The sequence below is a fragment of the Atta cephalotes genome (assembly GCF_000143395.1).
Source record: "Atta cephalotes unplaced genomic scaffold scaffold00045, whole genome shotgun sequence".
Taxonomy (NCBI): Eukaryota; Metazoa; Arthropoda; class Insecta; order Hymenoptera; family Formicidae; genus Atta; species Atta cephalotes.
The window spans coordinates 1,482,399-1,501,025 of NW_012130109.1; the positions used below are offsets into that span (position 1 = coordinate 1,482,399).

The following is an 18,627-nucleotide window of genomic DNA, read 5'->3' on the forward strand; positions in this document are numbered from 1 at the left end:
AGTACACTTTGCTATTGTGATGTAAATTACTTGCAGTAAAATTTTTCTTTAAAATTCTAAATGAAATTATGTAAAGATATGTTTACTAAAGAATACTTTAAATATGAGCTATAAATAATTCTAATGTGTATTTTATTACCCATTGTACCAACACATACTATCATATTTGTATAACTGATGTTAAATCATTTAATGTCTAACTTCTTATAATATTATTTTTTCCGTAAACATTCCGAATATTATTTAGTAACGCATCAAATGTAAATTTTTTTGAATAATCATATTAATTATGTATATATAATTAATAAATAATATAGTATAAATAATTATACAATTAATTGTATATAATTCAGATCTGTTTAAAACTTAGTTTGCGAGCCTCTTCTATATCGTCTCGAGTTAAACAAAAAAAAAATTGAACTAGACGCTAGAGCTCTGTCCAATGACTATCTCATCCAGCGTATTTTTTTTAACTTCTATCCGTCTTGCTCGACGCAATGATAAAAAGGGAGAAATTCATTGAGTTCTCATAAGCCAAATTTTGAACAGGTCTGAATTGTGTATTATATAATTGTATATTTAATTGTTTATGAAAAAAAAAATATATATATATATTCTTAAAAAAAAAAAAAAAAAAAAAAATTACGCATAGATCTAAATGTTGGGCTATTTTTCTTGATAACAGTGATTATAATTCGACGCGTAGGACCTTTCGTAAGTGTTGTCAAGAAAAATCAAGTTAGCTCTGTGGTATTTTGCCATATATTATATAATTTCCAAGATAATGACCCTTTTTGTCTAAATTCATGCATAATTATTAAAGATTTAATCATTTTTATGTATAAATATTTAATTATATATAAATCATTTGTTACATAGTATTTTCCTGAAAACTAAATTGTAGATACACAGAGAAAATAATATCGCAAGAAATTAGGTGTGAATTTAATTAAGTCTTTTAATCATGTGGCTCAATATGTATATTTATATTTTGATAGATGACAAAAACCATGTAATAACTTTCATTACATTTATTATATTTAGGAAGATAAATTGCAAAGTATTACGCCAAAAAATTCAAGATTGTCAGTATGGGTAAATAATACAAGTAGCAGTGTCATCAAATCACTAAATAATTATTAATATTTTATGATAAAGATCAAATAAAAAAACTTGTGTATAACATACATTACATTTTGAAAAGTATATTGAAATGTAAAATATTTACTTTAACCAATTGCCATTAAATCCTGCTTACTAACATCTTCTGGATAAGTTAAGTTATATAATGCCAGTAATGCTGCTTTAGCTGCTGCTTTCTTCGCATCCTTTTTGTTTTTAGCTGGAATAAATATAAAAATTATTATTTATGTATTAATGATAGCAACATAATTCGCAGAATGTACATACCTGTTCCTGAATATTCGATTCCACAAATTTCAACAGCCAGAGTAAACATCGTATTCGGTGGGTTACCAACACGGCTGAGCTCTGTATATGTTAGTCCAGGTCTCATTTGATTCAGTAACATAACTGGATGTATATTAGTAGGATTGGGTGGAAGTTCCTTTTGAGTAGAAGTTTTAGGATTAGGACTTTCTTTCTTAATTCCTTTTGCATTTGGTAAACCAGGTCGTGGGACTGGAACTGATGTTCCTTGATTATGCCACTCAAGAAAGAGTTTATAAAGAGCAAAACTGGCCAATGAACTCCATGGAATCTCATCTTCAGAATTTGTATCCATAGTGATGCTATCATCATTATTTTCTTCTTTTATTTCATCCATAGATGTGTTAGTAGTTTGTCCATCTGATTCAGCATCTAGACGTGCTTTCATAGATGCTGCTGTCATTTTTTCAAGTAATAAAGCTTTTAATGCATTTTCAGCTGCATTTTGGCGAGCAAGTGGTTTAGATAATCCTTGCCCAACATAAGTTTTACCATCAAGCTATAAATAAATGTTATTAAAGCATTTTAAAGATGAGATTTATATCGTATTACATATTAAGCATCATATTATATGTTAAGTAACATCTCTCTTTTATAAGAATCGGAAAGAAAATGTAAGTAATTAAAGTAAAATAATTACCTCAGCATGAACAAGATAAAGCGAGTTCGGCATGGGTCCTTGTGTTTCAGGGAATGTAAATTGGACTCCAGCTTTCATTTCGTTTAATACCATGATTGCATTTTTGGGTTGTAGAGTTTTCCTTAGACGTTGGTTCATACGAAGACGTTTTAATTTTTTATTTACTTTAACTATAAAAATTGTTACATTAGTAATATATGTACATATAATATAATATGAATAATTAAAATTTACGTTTCAGTAAACAACTTCACATTGATTACAGGAGTCTATGCTCAAGTAATAATTGAATTAAGATCATTCAATGCTCCCAAATCTTCAAATTTGCGCAGTGAAATGTCATCATCAATATTTAATTGCATAGAATAGAGTAAAGCTTTTCCATCAATTTCGACTTTAAAGTAATTCGAAAATTTACGATAGCAAATAATATCTTTTTGATGTAACGTGCTTATGGTCCTGCGCATAATAGAAGGAATAAGGAATTAGGAATAAAGAATAAATGATTTTAATCTATCTAGAAATCGGAATACACGGTTTCTGACAGGTTGAAATCGTTTATTGTTTATTCCTCATTCCTTATTCTTTCTATTGTGCCTATAATTACATTACACAATCATTGCTCCTTGAGAGTACAACCTTTAAATAACACTTGTACTGTCCAGAAATAAACGCGAGAAAAAACTCTGCTCTACTTTATTATGAATATTGCTGCAATTCTTATTCTTTTAATCACAAATTCCTTGACTTATTTATTCTAAAGCTGGTTGTACATTATTTGTATATCGCAAGCATTGTAATCCAAAGTCGAGCTAGCTTGACATTGGATCGCTTGCAACGCTATGATGCGACTAATGTAGAGAACTAGTATTATAGTTACGCTTCATAAGATTTTTTACAATGTTACATAACTTTACAATTAAACATTTACATATAATAATGTATCATAAAAAGTTATCAAAATCTGTTAAGACTTTATGTGTGTAAATTACTTGCATTAGAACATTATAAGAGGATTATACACTTTGTTATATACTTTTATATTATTGTTCTAAATATTCAAATTTTAAAGAGATTACAGCGATGTATAAAATAATGCATTTCTGTCTTATTTGTAAGTACTTACATCCAGGTATCTTTCTTCGCCATCTTGGTTGAGCATCTTGCATGTCAACATCCATGTTCTCAGGTTTGTCATCCGTCTCAGAATTATTATTAGATGCGTTTGGAGCAATCAAAGGCTGAGGAGCAGCAGTTTGTCCAACAGTGGATTGTGCACCTACTGTTGTATGTTTTAAAATCGGTTTCAATCGTTGCGGCAATGGAAGTGGATTCGGCGCTTGTTGTTGCTGTTGTGATTGCTGTTGCATAACTATTTGCTGCGGTGGTGCTTGTTGCTGCTGCTGCTGCAATTTCTGCTGCTGCTGCTGTTGCTGCTGCTGTTGCATTTGTAACTTTTGCTGCTGTCCTTGTTGCTGTTGTAATTGTGGTGGGGGCTTTTGAAGTTGTTTTAGTTGTTGTGTAGGTGCTATAGTTGGTACAGGCCGTGTTGATGCAGCTGCTGCCATTTGCGTTGGTTGTTGTTGCTGTTGCTGTTGCTGCTGTGATTTGAATCCTTGTGAGTTTTGTACGTTGTCTTGTTTATAATTGCTTTGTTGAATGGACGTAGATTGCGATGATTGGTAACTTCCTTGTGTATTATACTGTAAAACATAGGGTGGGCCGCCGCTACACAAGGAACCTCTACGGTTGTGCTACCCCACCAAGGTCTAGTATCGTATGTTAAAATAATTTAAATGCTACCCCTATAGCTCATACCAACCATTACCTTCACTCTCTGTGGCCAACGTCTCTTTACTCATGACTGAGCTAAGTTCGTGGAATTAAAGATGAACAGCATTTTATTATATAGCAGATATTTATAGAAAAGAAAAAAGGAAATTATGCTTTCCATTGTCAATTTAGAATACATGTTAAAAAGTAAAAAGAGATCAACAAAATATTATTATATCATGAAATTATGTTATGGATCTTAATGTAAATATTGTAAATTAAAAGATCCATGTGATCTCTTATTCAATTTAAACAAAATGTCTAGGAATCAAGCATTTAATGCAGCAAGTAAAATGTTTATAATAATGCAGCATTTTTATGACAATGAAATTTGCTTAGGCACGAGTTCAGCACGAACTACCAAGAAAACGGCCTACGGTAGGGTATGCTATGTGGGTAACTGACGACCTAGTCTTTGGTCGAATGCACCTCCTCGGTATTGTTGTATAGCTACTAGTACCTGCGTTGCAGGGAAAGGGACAGTAGGGACCACTAATTAGTACATGCAATTGGAAATCTTATCGACAGCATATGGAATTTGAATTATGTATAGAAACAAGCATGTTATTGTACTTTTCAATCTCACTCGCAATCAATATTTTAAATTAATACTCAAAAATGCTTGTTATTTGTATAATATACTAAATTCAAATATATAAACTATTTGGCATAACATATTTAATACTTTTTATTTTTTTTAATAGATTAAAATTTAAATAATAATTAATAGATTAAATATAAATATTTATTTTTACATAGACAGATTTATAACAATAACATATTGTAAAATAAAAATTAATTTTTTTTGAAGTATTTATATATTTATATTGAAGAATAATAATGAATATGATGCTAATCAAAATTATAATAGAAAAGTCAATTTTATAATACAATAAATATCTTATCAAAATGATAGATAATATAAATTAAATAGATAAATATTAAATGATAAATATTATTTGAATGATTAAGTTATAATAAAATTTTAAATTAATATTTGTTTTTCACATTTGTATAAAATTGAAATACGGAACATTTTTTGTTTCTACAGATTAAGAAGTATATTTGATCTCGTCGCTGTGCCTTAGTGCTGAGACACTACAGTGTCTCCTGATACAATCAATTATACGCATATATCAATAAAATATTTAAATTTCAACTGATGAGTAATTTGGGCTTTTATAAGAGCTTATAAGAATTATTAAATCACTTTTAATTATAAAAAAATTATAATAAGATCTGTTCTCAGATAAAAGGACCTCGCATGTTTCATATGGAAAAATGACTTTGGTCACATTGCATAAAAAATTGAGTAATTTAACTCTTAAATATAGATTATCTGATTTTGAGAAAAACATTACTAATCATATTATCATATTTTAATATGCTCTTGAATATAATCATTTTTTACATAAGAAAAATGTGAGAGCAATTCATCGATTTGTATGATTTAACTTTAATGTATTATGTATGTTATAAAAGTGGATTCAGGTTATCGAGCCGAACTTAGAGATAAATAAAAAAAAGCTTTGGACATCTGAGCATATATCTGTGATCTATTCTTAATTGTATGTTTTATATAATTAAATATATACGCATCATAATGAATACCATTAAATGGTAAAATTCATCCTTTATTCAGTCCATGCTGTGATTGTGACTAGGCAGTTTTAGGCTTCGACTAGACATAGATGTATGCTCGGCTCACAAAAAAGTTTGGCTCGATAATCTGAACTTAATATGCTCTAAATATTACTATATACATTATCATATATACATAATGATAAAATAAATATACCGGGGGTATATATATATATATAATAAATATATATTGAGGGGAAATTTGAATCTATTGAGATTATAAGACGAAAATATTTGAAGAAATATAAAATGTTTATATTTCCTGCATTAGTAGATATATTTATACCTATAAGGATTTCTTTCCATATCTTTTTGAGTTTCCAAAGCATCCAAGATTTTATCTCAATATGCAATGAGAAATAATTTTATAAAAGTGGTAATATCTATATCCCTATTTTTTTTTCAAAAACAATGGCTATTTACAATAGTAAAATAATTTTAAATCAGAATTATAGCATTTAGCTTGTGCATTTTGCTTAATTCTTAGTTCGCACAATGATTTTGGTTGGTTTTACTACACACGATGGGGGTTGTTTGTTTCCCAAATTAATTTTCATTATTTTAACAAATATAAAAAATTATTTATGCTCACTTCTACTAATATAAATTGACTTTAATTAACTAGGTTTTTTTATCTTTTTCTAGTCTAAAAATTAAAGAGGGTATTAAAGTTAATCTACATTGGTGGAACTAGACATTGGTAATTCTTGATATTCTTTAACATCTTTAGAAATCATCTGTAAGGTTATATATTTAAAAATATTGTATATAAATGTTATAATTACTTGCTTCTGATTTTTTACAGAAATATAGGACGCAAATGTGGATCCAATTATAACAATGTGTACTAAGCGCTAACTTACTTATCTACAGGTTTGTTCATGTCATATGCTTCAACTCATTTTAATGAACACATTTGAATACATAGAAGCTATGATAAGAGCATGTTGCACATACAACACGAACAAATCTTGTATTGCTATGGATATGTGATCCACTTAACGCTGTAAATGCTTTGTAGACCAACCAGAAAAAAGAATTTTATGAATTAACCGATCAAAGAATGCTTCAAAGCATTTGCAACATAAAAGTAGATTGCATCCTATAATTATATGTGAATATCGTCATGAAAATTATATTATTTTAAGATGAGAATAGAGAGATAAAAAAAGAAAACTTACAGGCATTGGGTAAGATCCTTGGCTTCCTTGGTTTCCTTGACCTCCCTGACCTTGAGGATTATTCGTATTTCGTCCTGCAATACCAAATTACTTGTTAATACCAAATTATAAAAGTATAAGAATACTTTGAATCACAAGAATTTCATTCAATAAATTCTCAATAAAAAAAAAAGAAACATTTTTCATGCTATTTAATATTTGTATTAACCAAGCGCACTTAAAAATTGCACGACCCTTCACGATCATCAAGCATATATTCGGTGGATCATGATGTCGCGCCATGTTCTCAACAAGCGCTAAGAAAGCTCACGGAAGACCGCCATCTTCGTACTAACCGGCAACGTATGCGGTATTGATTTTTTTCCCTTTGCAAGGAATCACTTTCGCTTATTGCGTTTCGTCGACACGATGCGACATGCGATGATCTATAGACCGAAATTTATATTTTATTGGAAAAATCATACCGTTACCGTAGTTCTGGCTTTGTCTGCTTCGTGTGTACATGTTGGGAGCGATAAACGCTACGCAGATCAACTAGGATCACCCTCGATTAAAACTTCGTTCAATTGGCGATGTGAAAAAATAAAATTGGTATAAAGAAAACGGGTTATGAATCTGTATGTTTATCTCGTACAGCCAGCCGTCCAATGACTTTGTTCTTATATACAAGATATTCTAACAGTTTTCACTTCATACTAATCAACGTCGCACTGCCGTAGTTGGCTTTTGCTACCGTGTCATGTAGGAAGGGGAAATGACGTTGGTTTTTTGGAATATCGGAAGTAAAGGTGTCTTTTCATGTTGACGCTCGATGTTCATTTGCTGGATTCACTTCGATCCGATTAGGGTTCTAGATATAAGAGAAGCGCAACCGCTGTCCCGATTTCTGATTGGTTCTGCCATTTTTTTCTACGGATAGTCTTCTAGAATTCTAATTTCGGTAAATATCATGGTTTTTAAATCTTGATATGTAGTATACTGTAAGTTTCCAAAGAGAATCAATATTTCTTTAGTAGTAGTCAGTAGAAACACTACTGTTAAGGTACCTTTTCATGCTGATGCTCAAAACTCATTTTCAGCATCAAAGGATAACGTGACAAAATTGACGCTTGATATTCGTCAAATTCTATTACGTGACTTATTTTAAGGCCGAAAATTAACGTCGAGTGTCAGTATGAAAAGATACCTTTATAGGAATTTACGGAAAGATGTAAACGGACAGATATAAACGCAGGTCACCATTTTTTTTTCAGACGATTAATTATAACCTTTAAATATGCTCGGTTACACTTCTCTGTTATATCTAGGACTCTAGATCCGATGTGCATCGTACGACGCTCTGCAACCAATTAGAAAATAGGATTTTGCTTCGTATCATCGGCCTAATTTCCATCAGAAAAGATTTTATTTATTGATGGCCTAGTTTCCACCAAAGATTTAAATCGGATTAATGTAAGAACAAATCAACTACAACTACTACCAGTATTTCCCTGTTACAGTCAACGACAGGGGAATGCTAGATTGTAATTGGTTGGTTCTTACATTCTAATCCGGTTTAAACTTTCGATGGAAACTAGGCCATCAATAAATAAAATTCTGTTTTCTGATTAATTGCAGAACATCATACGACGGATCCAGTGTGAGTCCAGCATTTTTGGGAACGTTTAGAGTTGCCGCATACAGAATTCCATAACAGTGATGTAAAACGTAAATTTAATTTGATGAGCCAATCAGAATATTGCTTTAGGTCTACATAATCTAACGGAAATGGAAATAACAATAAACTTATTCATAACCTCACAATAAGGCGAATTTCAACTAGTTGTAACTGTAGTTTACGTCGATAAGTTTACTACTTACTATTTCTATTTCCGTTAGAGTATATCTAAAGCAGTATCCTGATTGACTCATCAGCTTTATACTCAGGCCTTATATTTAAGACTTTCTTAAATTTATTTTTAGATACTCTATGAATTATTTCATTGGTTGCTGAGCATCTAAATTTAAGGAAGCCTCAAGTACAAGGTCTGATAAATACGGATAAGTTTATGTCTTAAGATTACTGTATGTGTCGGAATCAGACTATGCAGTGAAGAGTAAGATTGAAGATAAAGATTAAAATTTCACTAATAAGAACAAAGAAGTTTTTGGCTCCTTTGTTTATTCTGATTGATCAAACTTCAATCTTTCTATCTTATTCTTCAATGCATAATCTAATTTTGATCTTACAGAAATTTTGTCTGCAGCAGCTCTTATATTGATTGTAAGTTTAAATCTACAATAGATATTTTAAGTTTTAAGACTACATCCTTCTCCTCACACAAACTTGCATAGCTGCATAAACGTATGCATAAAGAAAATTATCTAATCGCATTTCTTCTCTAAAAACGCACGTAAAATATGATTGGATAATTTTCTTTATGCATACGTTTATGCGATTATGCAAGTCTGTGTGGATATACCCTAATCCGTAAGAAATTGACCAACTACAGTCAAATGCGAAGAGAATAAGTGATTCATCCATTCCTTACGGCTGAAGGCTTAAAAATCTATTGTAAATACAAGTATGCGGTATGCTGCCGTATCTGTAAAAATTGACCAATCACCTTCTAGTATTCCTTTCTTACTGTCGAATGAGAAAGGAATACTTGATTGTGATTAGTCAATTCTTACAGATTACGGCATGCGGTTACGGCCAATATACACGCTCCCTTTAGCAGCAAAATAGGTCATATAATCAAAATTGACTTAATATACATCAATTTTTATTACGTGATCTATTTTGACGCTAAAAATGACCGTCGAGAATCAATATGAAAAGGCACCTTAATGACTACTGGGTATCAATTATGGCTGTGTTCCAAAATTCATTAACTGAATGCGTTAAAAATTTATAGTTTACGTTACGTATATTTTCAGCATTGGCAATAAATTTTGAAATATAGTTATGTATCTTTTTTCCCTAGAGTAAAAATGTGAAAAGTGAAAATTTTTTTTATGATATGTGTATATGCACAAGGCATACATATAGCGTTTTCGATCCGACCGAGTTGCAAATCCGGTCGAAGGCTCTATTTTGTATGTTTTACACATCTACCGACAATTGTCGGTGTCATTGCGCAACTTTTTTGCCATATAAAATATCTGCGCAACAATATTGACAATTGCCCTGTGTCGAAAACGCTAATACAAAAAAATTTTTATTTTTCACATTTTCTCTCTAGAGAAAAAGTTACACGATCGATACCCAGAGTCCCTATTCTTGAAAAATATTGCATGTGAAAAACTAAAGAAATACTATAATATGTATTAGATATATTACAGCATTTCCCTAATTCATATGCGATACTTTTCAAGAATAGAAGCTTTGGAATGATGAGCAATATTCAATGAAATTTCTACTTTTTCTCACGTGACGACGCAAAGCAAAGCTCTCATTGGATATCGCTCATCACTCACGCGTCCAGTATAAGCATAATACTGGCGTCCTATAAGCGGAAATTTACGAAAGGAAACAGCGAGATCAATCATAATTCAGAAAAGAAAACAGAGTAATGACTGCCAATGACTGTAAAGTTATGATTTGTCGCATTATTTTTGTTCCTCTGTAAATTTCCGCTCATAGGACATCAGACCTTAGGGTAAAATCACATAGTGCAGAAAAGGACTGTGCAATAGAGAATGCGTTATGGAAACAATCGATTAGCGCTGTTCGAAATAACACAGACTAACACTGATTGATTGCTTCTATGATGTATTTTCTATTCTGCAGTCTTTTTCCGCATCATGATTTCACCTTTAAGGTGCCTACGCATGCAGTGAAATAGTGTAATGCGGAACAAGAGCAAACCAATCACAAGCGTTCCACAACTGCAATTGATGCCATTAAAATATCTATTGTAGATCCGGACTGAGGTTTATGCGTGGTCTACAATGGCAGTAGTGGATAAGGTTGTAAGAGAACAAATTGACCAATCACAGTTGAATGTAAGAAAAATAATCGACTGTGATTGCGTCTCATGCTCGAACATGTTCGAACGTACTTCTATAGCTCCAATGCACTTGTTGGAGTAAGTATGGATTTACAGTAGATGATTTAAGCCTTAAGCCTTAAGAAATTGATCAATTACAACCGAATGCGAAAAGAATGAGTTGCCATTCTATCTCTCTATTTTAGATTTACACGATGATCCAGTTTTTAAAATACTTGTATGTATATAAAAATATCTTTCACAGAGAAATACGTATAATGTAATATTTTATATTTATATTAATCTTTCATTACTTGGAATTCAAGAAAATAATGGTTTATAAATTCCCCCCTCTTAAATTCGTTAAATGTATGAATGCTATTTATACATACATAGTATTATATTTAGTTCAAATTGTTTCACAATTTACAAAAAAATGTTTCATTTATTGTTATCTAGAGGACGTACAGAATATTATCGATCTTTATTTAATCGTGAATCATCAAAGAGAATAATGAAAATTAAAATACAATATTGGGATGTTAGAAACATCCCACACGAGTAATGTAGGATTAATCCGAAAATGTTGCCTAATTTTTTTACGTAAATAATTATTTGAAATGTTTTAGCTCTAGTTAAAATTACTCTCCTTAACAATATATTCAATTGTGATTTGTCCATTTCTTATCGCTTAAGGCTTAAAATTCTATTGTAGATCATCAGTCGGCGTCCCTGCTTGTCTCGATTCCTGGCTAAGTAAGATGCTTTAAGCCTTAAGTTGTAAGAAATTGATCAATTACAATCAAATTCGAGAAGAATAATCGATTATGATTCGTCCATTTTTTATGGCTTAAGACTTAGAACTCTATTGTAGATCCGGGGTAAAGCGTGGCCATACTGCTCCAATTGATTGGAACATTGCTGGATCAACAGCAACCAATCAGACTTTAGTAAACTGAGAAACACGTCATCTATTTATCTGTCTCTCACTCTACTCTGTTTTTACCCTTACCACTGCCATTGATGGTCCGTTCTATGTCAATGTGTCTACAATAGAATCCAATGAAGTCATGTTAAAATGAATTTTTTTATTTTGATTGGTAAATGAGATCACTGATCTCATAGAACCAGTTGTTTCATTAAAATACATTTTCAGCCATTTTAATCATTTTAGTGACAAAAAGGATCACGTGAGCAAAATGAACGAATAACAATCAATTTAGGTGTGATCCTTTTTGATGCTGAAACTATTGGGTGCATTCCAAAACTTGACTCTATCAACTCCGAGTATCCTTTATCTTTATTCAACATTTAATTACTAACAAGGATAAAATACTCGAGTTGACGAAGTTGAATTTTGGAACACAACTCAGATTGAACGGTTCGTGAAAATGTATCTTAAGGCTAATATTACATTTATCTATTTTTGTCATACGTTTTTCAAGTCTATTGATTGGTTATAGAATAGAGAGATCCGAGAATCTTTTTGTCTTACGATTACATGCTTGAAAATTTGTATATAATGTTAGCTTTATTCACTGTGAGTATATATTAAAAGTTTGTAGAATATACCGAAACATGAAATATAAATTTTTAATTACTCAAATCCACTGATTAGTGGATGACAGAATGCAGCTGCAGAGAATTAAAATTATTAAAAATACTAATGTGAAGTCGGCATGAGTATGCAAAACACTTGGCAGATTTCGTCAGAAATTTTAAAAAATTAAATAGATGATGCAACATACCGAAACAAAACACGCTTATCCTGGCTAAGTCCTCAATTGAGACTTATATATCAAAATGAAATTTATATCTGAAATCAATGAAAAAATAAACTTACTAAATATATGGAGCAGACAGTGTGACCGTAACAAATGTGGCTGTAACTTAATGTAACTTAAAAGTCGTAAAAAGTGGATCACTTTTAAAGGTCATCGATTGTTGTTACATAGAACGGTTGCACTGTTGGATAAAGTTAATAGTGTGTAATTCATAACATTAATTGTAATCATCATTTATCCTTGTTTAATATTTGATAGACAAGGAAAATATGATAGCTGTATTTCATTGCTGACAGCACTTTGAAATTATTTTATCTTTGTTGTTTATCAAAATGTTAAACAAGAACAAATGATGCTTATAAGTCAAATAGAATGCACTTGATGTTTATTACAATGTGTGAACAAAAAAAATGAACGCACTCAAAAAATGGTTTCTGTCTTTGTATTGTAATTCTTTGTCTAATATTAAAACTGAAATGAATATTATTCACTGAAAAAAATTATTTCATAATTAATGATATTACTTGAAGTGATATTTCTGATATTAAATTTTGTGTTTAGAGAGAGAGAGAGATGGGGGAGGGAGGAAGAAAGAGAAGGGGGAGAGAGGATTTTAGCTTGTATATGAAGCATTACTTAATTTTATTTAATAATAAAAGAAGGAAGTCTTTTAATATTTAATAATGTCAGAATAAAAGAAAGAAAATTATCATTTGATATTTAGATTTAATTTAATATCAAACGCTAATTCCAATCATTACAAATTTCTTCAAACATTTCATATACAAGTCTTCATGCTCACCAGTTGCATCCTGAATCTAGTCTTTCCATTCCTAAATCATATAATCAATTTTAATCATAAATAATATTTCACAAATACAGGGTCAAAAATATTGTTTATGGGGACTTTCGTTAATATTCAATTTATTATAATTTAGATTTCCTGTCACATATAAATAACAAAAAAGGTGCATATTAAAAATTTTTGTTATATTTTTCTTCAATATGAAAAAACTTGAAATAAAAAAAAATTACTAAGTATACATTTATTACAAGTATATATGAATTATAAAGGTTTTTGCATTTAAAAACAAATTTTAAAAAGTCAAATAAAATATAAAATATTAATTGTTAATATAATACAAACATTAATGAAATATTAATGTATTAATATTAATCGTTTAATAATTCTAATAGTTTATTAATATATTGTTTCTCCATGCTCTTTAATTAGAATTTAGTATGTCTTATTTTCATTACATACTTAAAAAAAATATAGACATTATTTAAATGATACTAAATAACAGAAATATCATGTACATTATATATTGTACAAAATTTATACGATTCCAATTAAGCAAAGCATTTTTTCCAAATTCAGAGTAATCCTTCCATTTCTTGCATAAATTGCATATATGCATCATCTTTTGTCTTAGGTTGCATTGTTCTAAGTGGCTGCGCTTCTGGTATCCTTTCTGTAATTCTGGAAATATTGCTGGATTTCTTCTTATCATCTCTTTTCACGCGCAAAGATGTCGGTAAAAATCTAGTAACATCAGCAGCCAGATTCCTGATTTGTGGTTTTGCCTCGATAGTAGTGGTACTTTTTCCATCTTTGTCCTTTCTGTTAATTAATTGTGGTGCAGCAGAAAGAACATTGGGTGTTTTTGGTTGTGCGGTAGTTCCAGATTGCGTTTGTATCTGAGGATTTGTTATATTTGACATATTCGACATTTGCATTTGCGGCGGTGGCATTCTAGGTATACTTGGAGGTCCAGGTCTCAATATTCTTGGCATTCCAGGTGGTGGACCTAAAATGATTATTCATATCCTTATATTATTTTTCTTATATATGTACAAATACATTGTAAATAGAATTTAAATTTATAATTTAAATTTATATTGAAAGTTATAGACTCCAAAATAAAAAAATTTAAGTATAACGCAATAAAAAATATTTTAATGTCACCAGGTGGTAATCGGAGTCCGATACGAGGTGGCGGTGGTGGTGGCATTCTAAGATGCAATGGCGGTGGAGGTGGTCTGTAAAGTAGAGGTGGAGGTGGCATGCCCATCGGTGGCATTGTACCATGTTGCTGTGTATGCTGAGCGTGAGAATGAGATGTGTGTTGCCCGTGCCCAGAGAGATGTTCTGTTGCTCCAGGCGGTTCTATTTCTTTGGATTCTCCTTTATTAGATTTATTATTGCTAGATTTAGTATTGGGTTCGTTTTCTGTCTCAAGCAGCGATAATCGCGCGTTTAGATCTTGAGCGCGCTCGGTCTCCCTCTTCTTATGGACGACTTCCATTTCTCGCATAAACTGATCGATATCTTGTCCTGCCATTGCCAACATTTTTTGCTGCAACGTGGTCGGTTTGACTTTCGCCATGTCTCTATCTTTCTCTTTTTCCTTTTCTGTGTCTTTCTCCTTATTATCTGACTCTTGTTTGTCTTCCTTATCATCGGCAAATCGTATCGTTCTTGATTTTGTTGGCTCTTTTACCTATTAATTTTATAAATATTGAAATTATTTATCACAATAAACTATTTATAGCTCTTTAGAATGTTTATTTAGTCTCAATCAGCACCAAATCATTAGCATCATAGCATTGTTAAATTAATGCTTAGCAATTTAATTTGTGATATTATTATTCTAATTCGGTTTGAGATTGTATTTAAAATTGGAAATGATTTTAGTGTACAGTTATAGAGATGAATATACAAATTTACACCGAAATTATTATTAAGCATTAATAAGATTCAACTTGGATAACGCTTTTTAGTTACTTATTGTGTAAAATTTTCCTTTTATAATAAAACAGAGACTTATCAATTCACTCACATTTTCAACTGTATCTTCATCGTCACTTGATAATTCCGGAGGTGGAAAAGGTGGCACACCAGGCGGCTCTTTATTGGGTGCCAATGTAGGCATAGCTGGAGAAGTTGCATATGCACTGGTCTTTTTTAAAATACTTGGTGGTACAGGAATATTCATTATAGTATGATGTTGTGATATATAATGAGGATGAGGTGGATACATGTGCGCAGGCGGCTGTGGCATATCTGGTAATGGAATCTGTGATGTTAAGGAACCTGTAAAGAGGTTTTATATTATTTGTACTAGAAACAAAAATGTATTGTAAAATTATTATTCTAAATACAGAATATACAGGATGTCCTTAAATTTCGACATTATCCATCCTGAGCAAGTAGAGCGGGCTAAACTGAATCGAAAAATCTTCTACCATTTTGCGATTTTTATAATGATTAACGAGATATTAATTACTAAAAATTGCAAAATATTGATTTTCAATAATTTTTTACTCAAATATTATCACCTTTACAGAAAAACAGCAAGAGATAAAAATTGTTTATTTTTTTCTTATAAAGTTCTGAGAATTTTTTTCAGAATTTTCTAATATTGTATTTTCTCATGGTGGTAAAAATAAAAAAATGCAGTAAAAAGTTCAGTACTAAAAAAATTCTGAAAAAATTCTTAAAGTTCTATGAAAAGAAAATAAATAATTTCTGTCTCTTGCAATTTTTCTGTAAAGTGATAGTATTTGAGTCAAAAATTATTGAAAATGCCTATATGTATATGTATAAAAATATACAGAATGCATTTGATAAAAATTTCACATTTCTTTGAAAAAAGTTAGAGAGACACAAGAGGAAAACAAACTACTCCTTCCATAAATAAAATTTTCTTTTATTAATTTTTTTAATTTTTATTAATTTTAACTTTTATTAATTTTAATAAAAAACGAAAAATATTCAAGGCCATCAAAATATATTCTCCTACTTATTGTATAAATTTGATAATAAGTATTTCCCCCTATCTAACAGTTCAAAAAAAAGTAGTGGAATTTTTATCAGATTCATTTTAGATATAAAAATTTCTATTAGTTGCATAATTGTTCTTCAGAGTTTTTCAATTAATATTTGAATATACTTACCTGGATATATTCTGGATATGTCATTGGCAGCTGATGGTAATGGAATTTCATCAACTTGCACTTGCTGTGCATGTCGCACAGCTTCAAAATAGGAAACTAAGTCTATTCGTCTACGTTCATACTGTATTAATTGTTCTTTTAGTTCAGCCCATTTTTCTTGATCATCCTTTGCCTAAAAGAGAAACAATATACTGTTTATCCCATAGTAAAATCCAATTTTTAATGTTATCATAAGCTTACCAATATTTTAGTGAAGAAAATTTATTATTACACTATTTACATACTTACATACATTTTTAACACACGGTCTAAAGTTTCCTTAAGTTTCTTTCGTTTGTCCTTCAATACTTTCTCATTCAAAGGAGGTGGTTGCATTACATTATACTCTAAAAATAAAAAAAATATAAAAATACATTTTACATGTATGTTCTAAGAATTAAAAATACAATCTCTAACCCATCTGATCAATCTTCTCCATTTCTTCGATAATCTGCGCTGGATCTTTGCCTTTCAAAACAGCCGCTCTTACTAATTGTCGTTGCTTCTTATTCTTTTTTAATTCTTTTTTACGCGCTTCCTTTCCTATAAAAGAAAAGAAAAGATAATTAAATACTCAACAGTCATTCAATTAAAGATTATTCAATTAAAGATTATTTCTTTAAAGATGTTTTTTTATGTGGTTATGTTCTCGATTACTAACGTGCTTGATCAGTGGGATTCATGTACTTCCCACTTTTTGTGGTATTGATCGAACGGCGTCCCATTTTTCACAGAATTTTTTAAAAATTTTTCTAACAGTCGGAATAACAACGCGTTCAATCAACTTTTATAAAATTTCAACTTTATTTACGTTGACTCAAAGAAAACAGGGCGTCCAATACTCCACATACTTTATAGATCGAAGACATGACTTTGATTGGAAAACTAGTAGACGAATTAGTCTTATCCTGTTTTATCCTACAGAAAAATTACAGGCAGTTACGAAATGTACCACTACGAGTCGCTTCATCAAAAACATACTTCCCTTCAATAAGAATCAAGTCACAGTATAAGTATAGGTGTGCGTTCAGGAAATCTGGATATTGATAGGGTAAGGTAAACTCTGAATGCACCCCAGAGATCTAGACGAAAGAGTTTCTGAACGCCTTGGGTGATGCAATTGGGTGACTAGTAAACATCGGTGAAGATTGAGAAAAAGTGAAAGTAAGATTAATTGCTGTTATAATCACGAAAAAGAAATCGTATTTCTAGAAGTCAATTGTATATTGAACGTAGTGACCTAAAAACCTTTCAATAATTATATAACTTAATCTTACTTTCATCAGGTACGTGATTTTATAGCGCGAAATGCACATTGCGCATGCGGAGTGCTTTTACCCAATTGAAAAGTAGGTTGACGATAGAGTGACCTTAGAGTGATCTGAATCGTTTCTGAACGCTTTGGGTAAATTATACCTGAAGTTTCTGAATATCTGAAGCGCACACTAGAGCACTCCAGAGATACCTAGGCGTAATTTCTGAACGCACCCCAGTATGGACATTGAGCGTTGGCATCTTTGATGGGTCTTAGGTCACTCGCCGCCATGTAGTGGATTGAAAAGGCGCTTATAAATTTTAATTTTATAAAGCTACAGAATGAATTTTCTAAAAAAAAGACATTTGATCGTGTCATGAAAATTGTTTATAACGAGTATATTTTTAAATTAGAATTATACAGGGTGTTTCTGAAATAACGCCCACTAATTATATAGTGCTATTCTTAATAAAAAACTGAATCGAAAAGTCTTCTATCATTTTTAAATTTTTACAATTTTTTCTTTACCACTGAGCATAATATCTAAAATCGACATATAAGACAACTTTTAAGATATCTTTAAGAGTTCTTTAAGAAACATCTCCAAAATGTTTCATAAAAAACACTGAAAAATATCTTAAAATTGTTTTATACAATACATCGATTTTATCTGTTTATTTAGCAATCTTTAGAAATTAATATCTCGTTAACTATTACGAAAATTACAAAATGGTACAGGACTTTTCAATTTAGTTTCTTGTTAGGAATAGCACTATATGATTAGTGGGCGTTATTTCAGAAACCCTGTATAATAATATAATGTTATATTTTATATATATATATATATATATATATATATATATATATATATATA

The 18,627-nt window shown here is 30.6% G+C and overlaps 2 protein-coding genes across 2 annotated transcripts; both read right to left on the minus strand.

Annotated features, from left to right (window-relative positions):
* Positions 1 to 797: 797 nt before the first annotated feature.
* Positions 798 to 7,321, minus strand: LOC105622494 (mediator of RNA polymerase II transcription subunit 15-like). The gene is made up of 6 exons (XM_012203911.1): positions 7,209 to 7,321; positions 6,745 to 6,818; positions 3,210 to 3,690; positions 2,090 to 2,262; positions 1,411 to 1,948; positions 798 to 1,342 (listed from the first exon to the last, which is right to left on the minus strand). The coding sequence occupies exons 1-6, from the start codon at positions 7,246 to 7,248 to the stop codon at positions 1,230 to 1,232; spliced, it is 1,419 nt and encodes a 472-aa protein (XP_012059301.1). The 5' UTR covers positions 7,249 to 7,321; the 3' UTR covers positions 798 to 1,229.
* A 6,555-nt stretch (positions 7,322 to 13,876) lies between these two features.
* On the minus strand, positions 13,877 to 17,223 carry LOC105622468 (WW domain-binding protein 11). The gene is made up of 7 exons (XM_012203886.1): positions 17,160 to 17,223; positions 16,916 to 17,041; positions 16,748 to 16,845; positions 16,460 to 16,631; positions 15,343 to 15,596; positions 14,469 to 15,003; positions 13,877 to 14,310 (listed from the first exon to the last, which is right to left on the minus strand). Exons 1-7 carry the CDS (start codon positions 17,221 to 17,223, stop codon positions 13,877 to 13,879), a joined length of 1,683 nt encoding a protein of 560 aa, XP_012059276.1.
* Between the last annotated feature and the right edge of the window lie 1,404 nt (positions 17,224 to 18,627).

What these genes read in the sequence shown, in the direction of transcription:
- LOC105622494 (XM_012203911.1), bottom strand. Translation starts at nt 7,248, where the DNA reads ATGTACACACGAAGCAGACAAAGCCAGAACTACGGTAACG. An exon ending in AAGCCAGAACTACGGTAACG is followed by an intron (nt 6,819 to 7,208) that starts GTATGATTTTTC and finishes TTGGTATTGCAG; the next exon opens with GACGAAATACGAATAATCCT. An exon ending in AAAGATACCTGGATGTAAGT is followed by an intron (nt 2,263 to 3,209) that starts ACTTACAAATAA and finishes TAACAATTTTTA; the next exon opens with TAGTTAAAGTAAATAAAAAA.
- LOC105622468 (XM_012203886.1), bottom strand. Translation starts at nt 17,223, where the DNA reads ATGGGACGCCGTTCGATCAATACCACAAAAAGTGGGAAGTACATGAAT. An exon ending in GAATCCCACTGATCAAGCAC is followed by an intron (nt 17,042 to 17,159) that starts GTTAGTAATCGA and finishes TTTCTTTTATAG; the next exon opens with GAAAGGAAGCGCGTAAAAAA. An exon ending in CGGACTCCGATTACCACCTG is followed by an intron (nt 14,311 to 14,468) that starts GTGACATTAAAA and finishes TAATCATTTTAG; the next exon opens with GTCCACCACCTGGAATGCCA.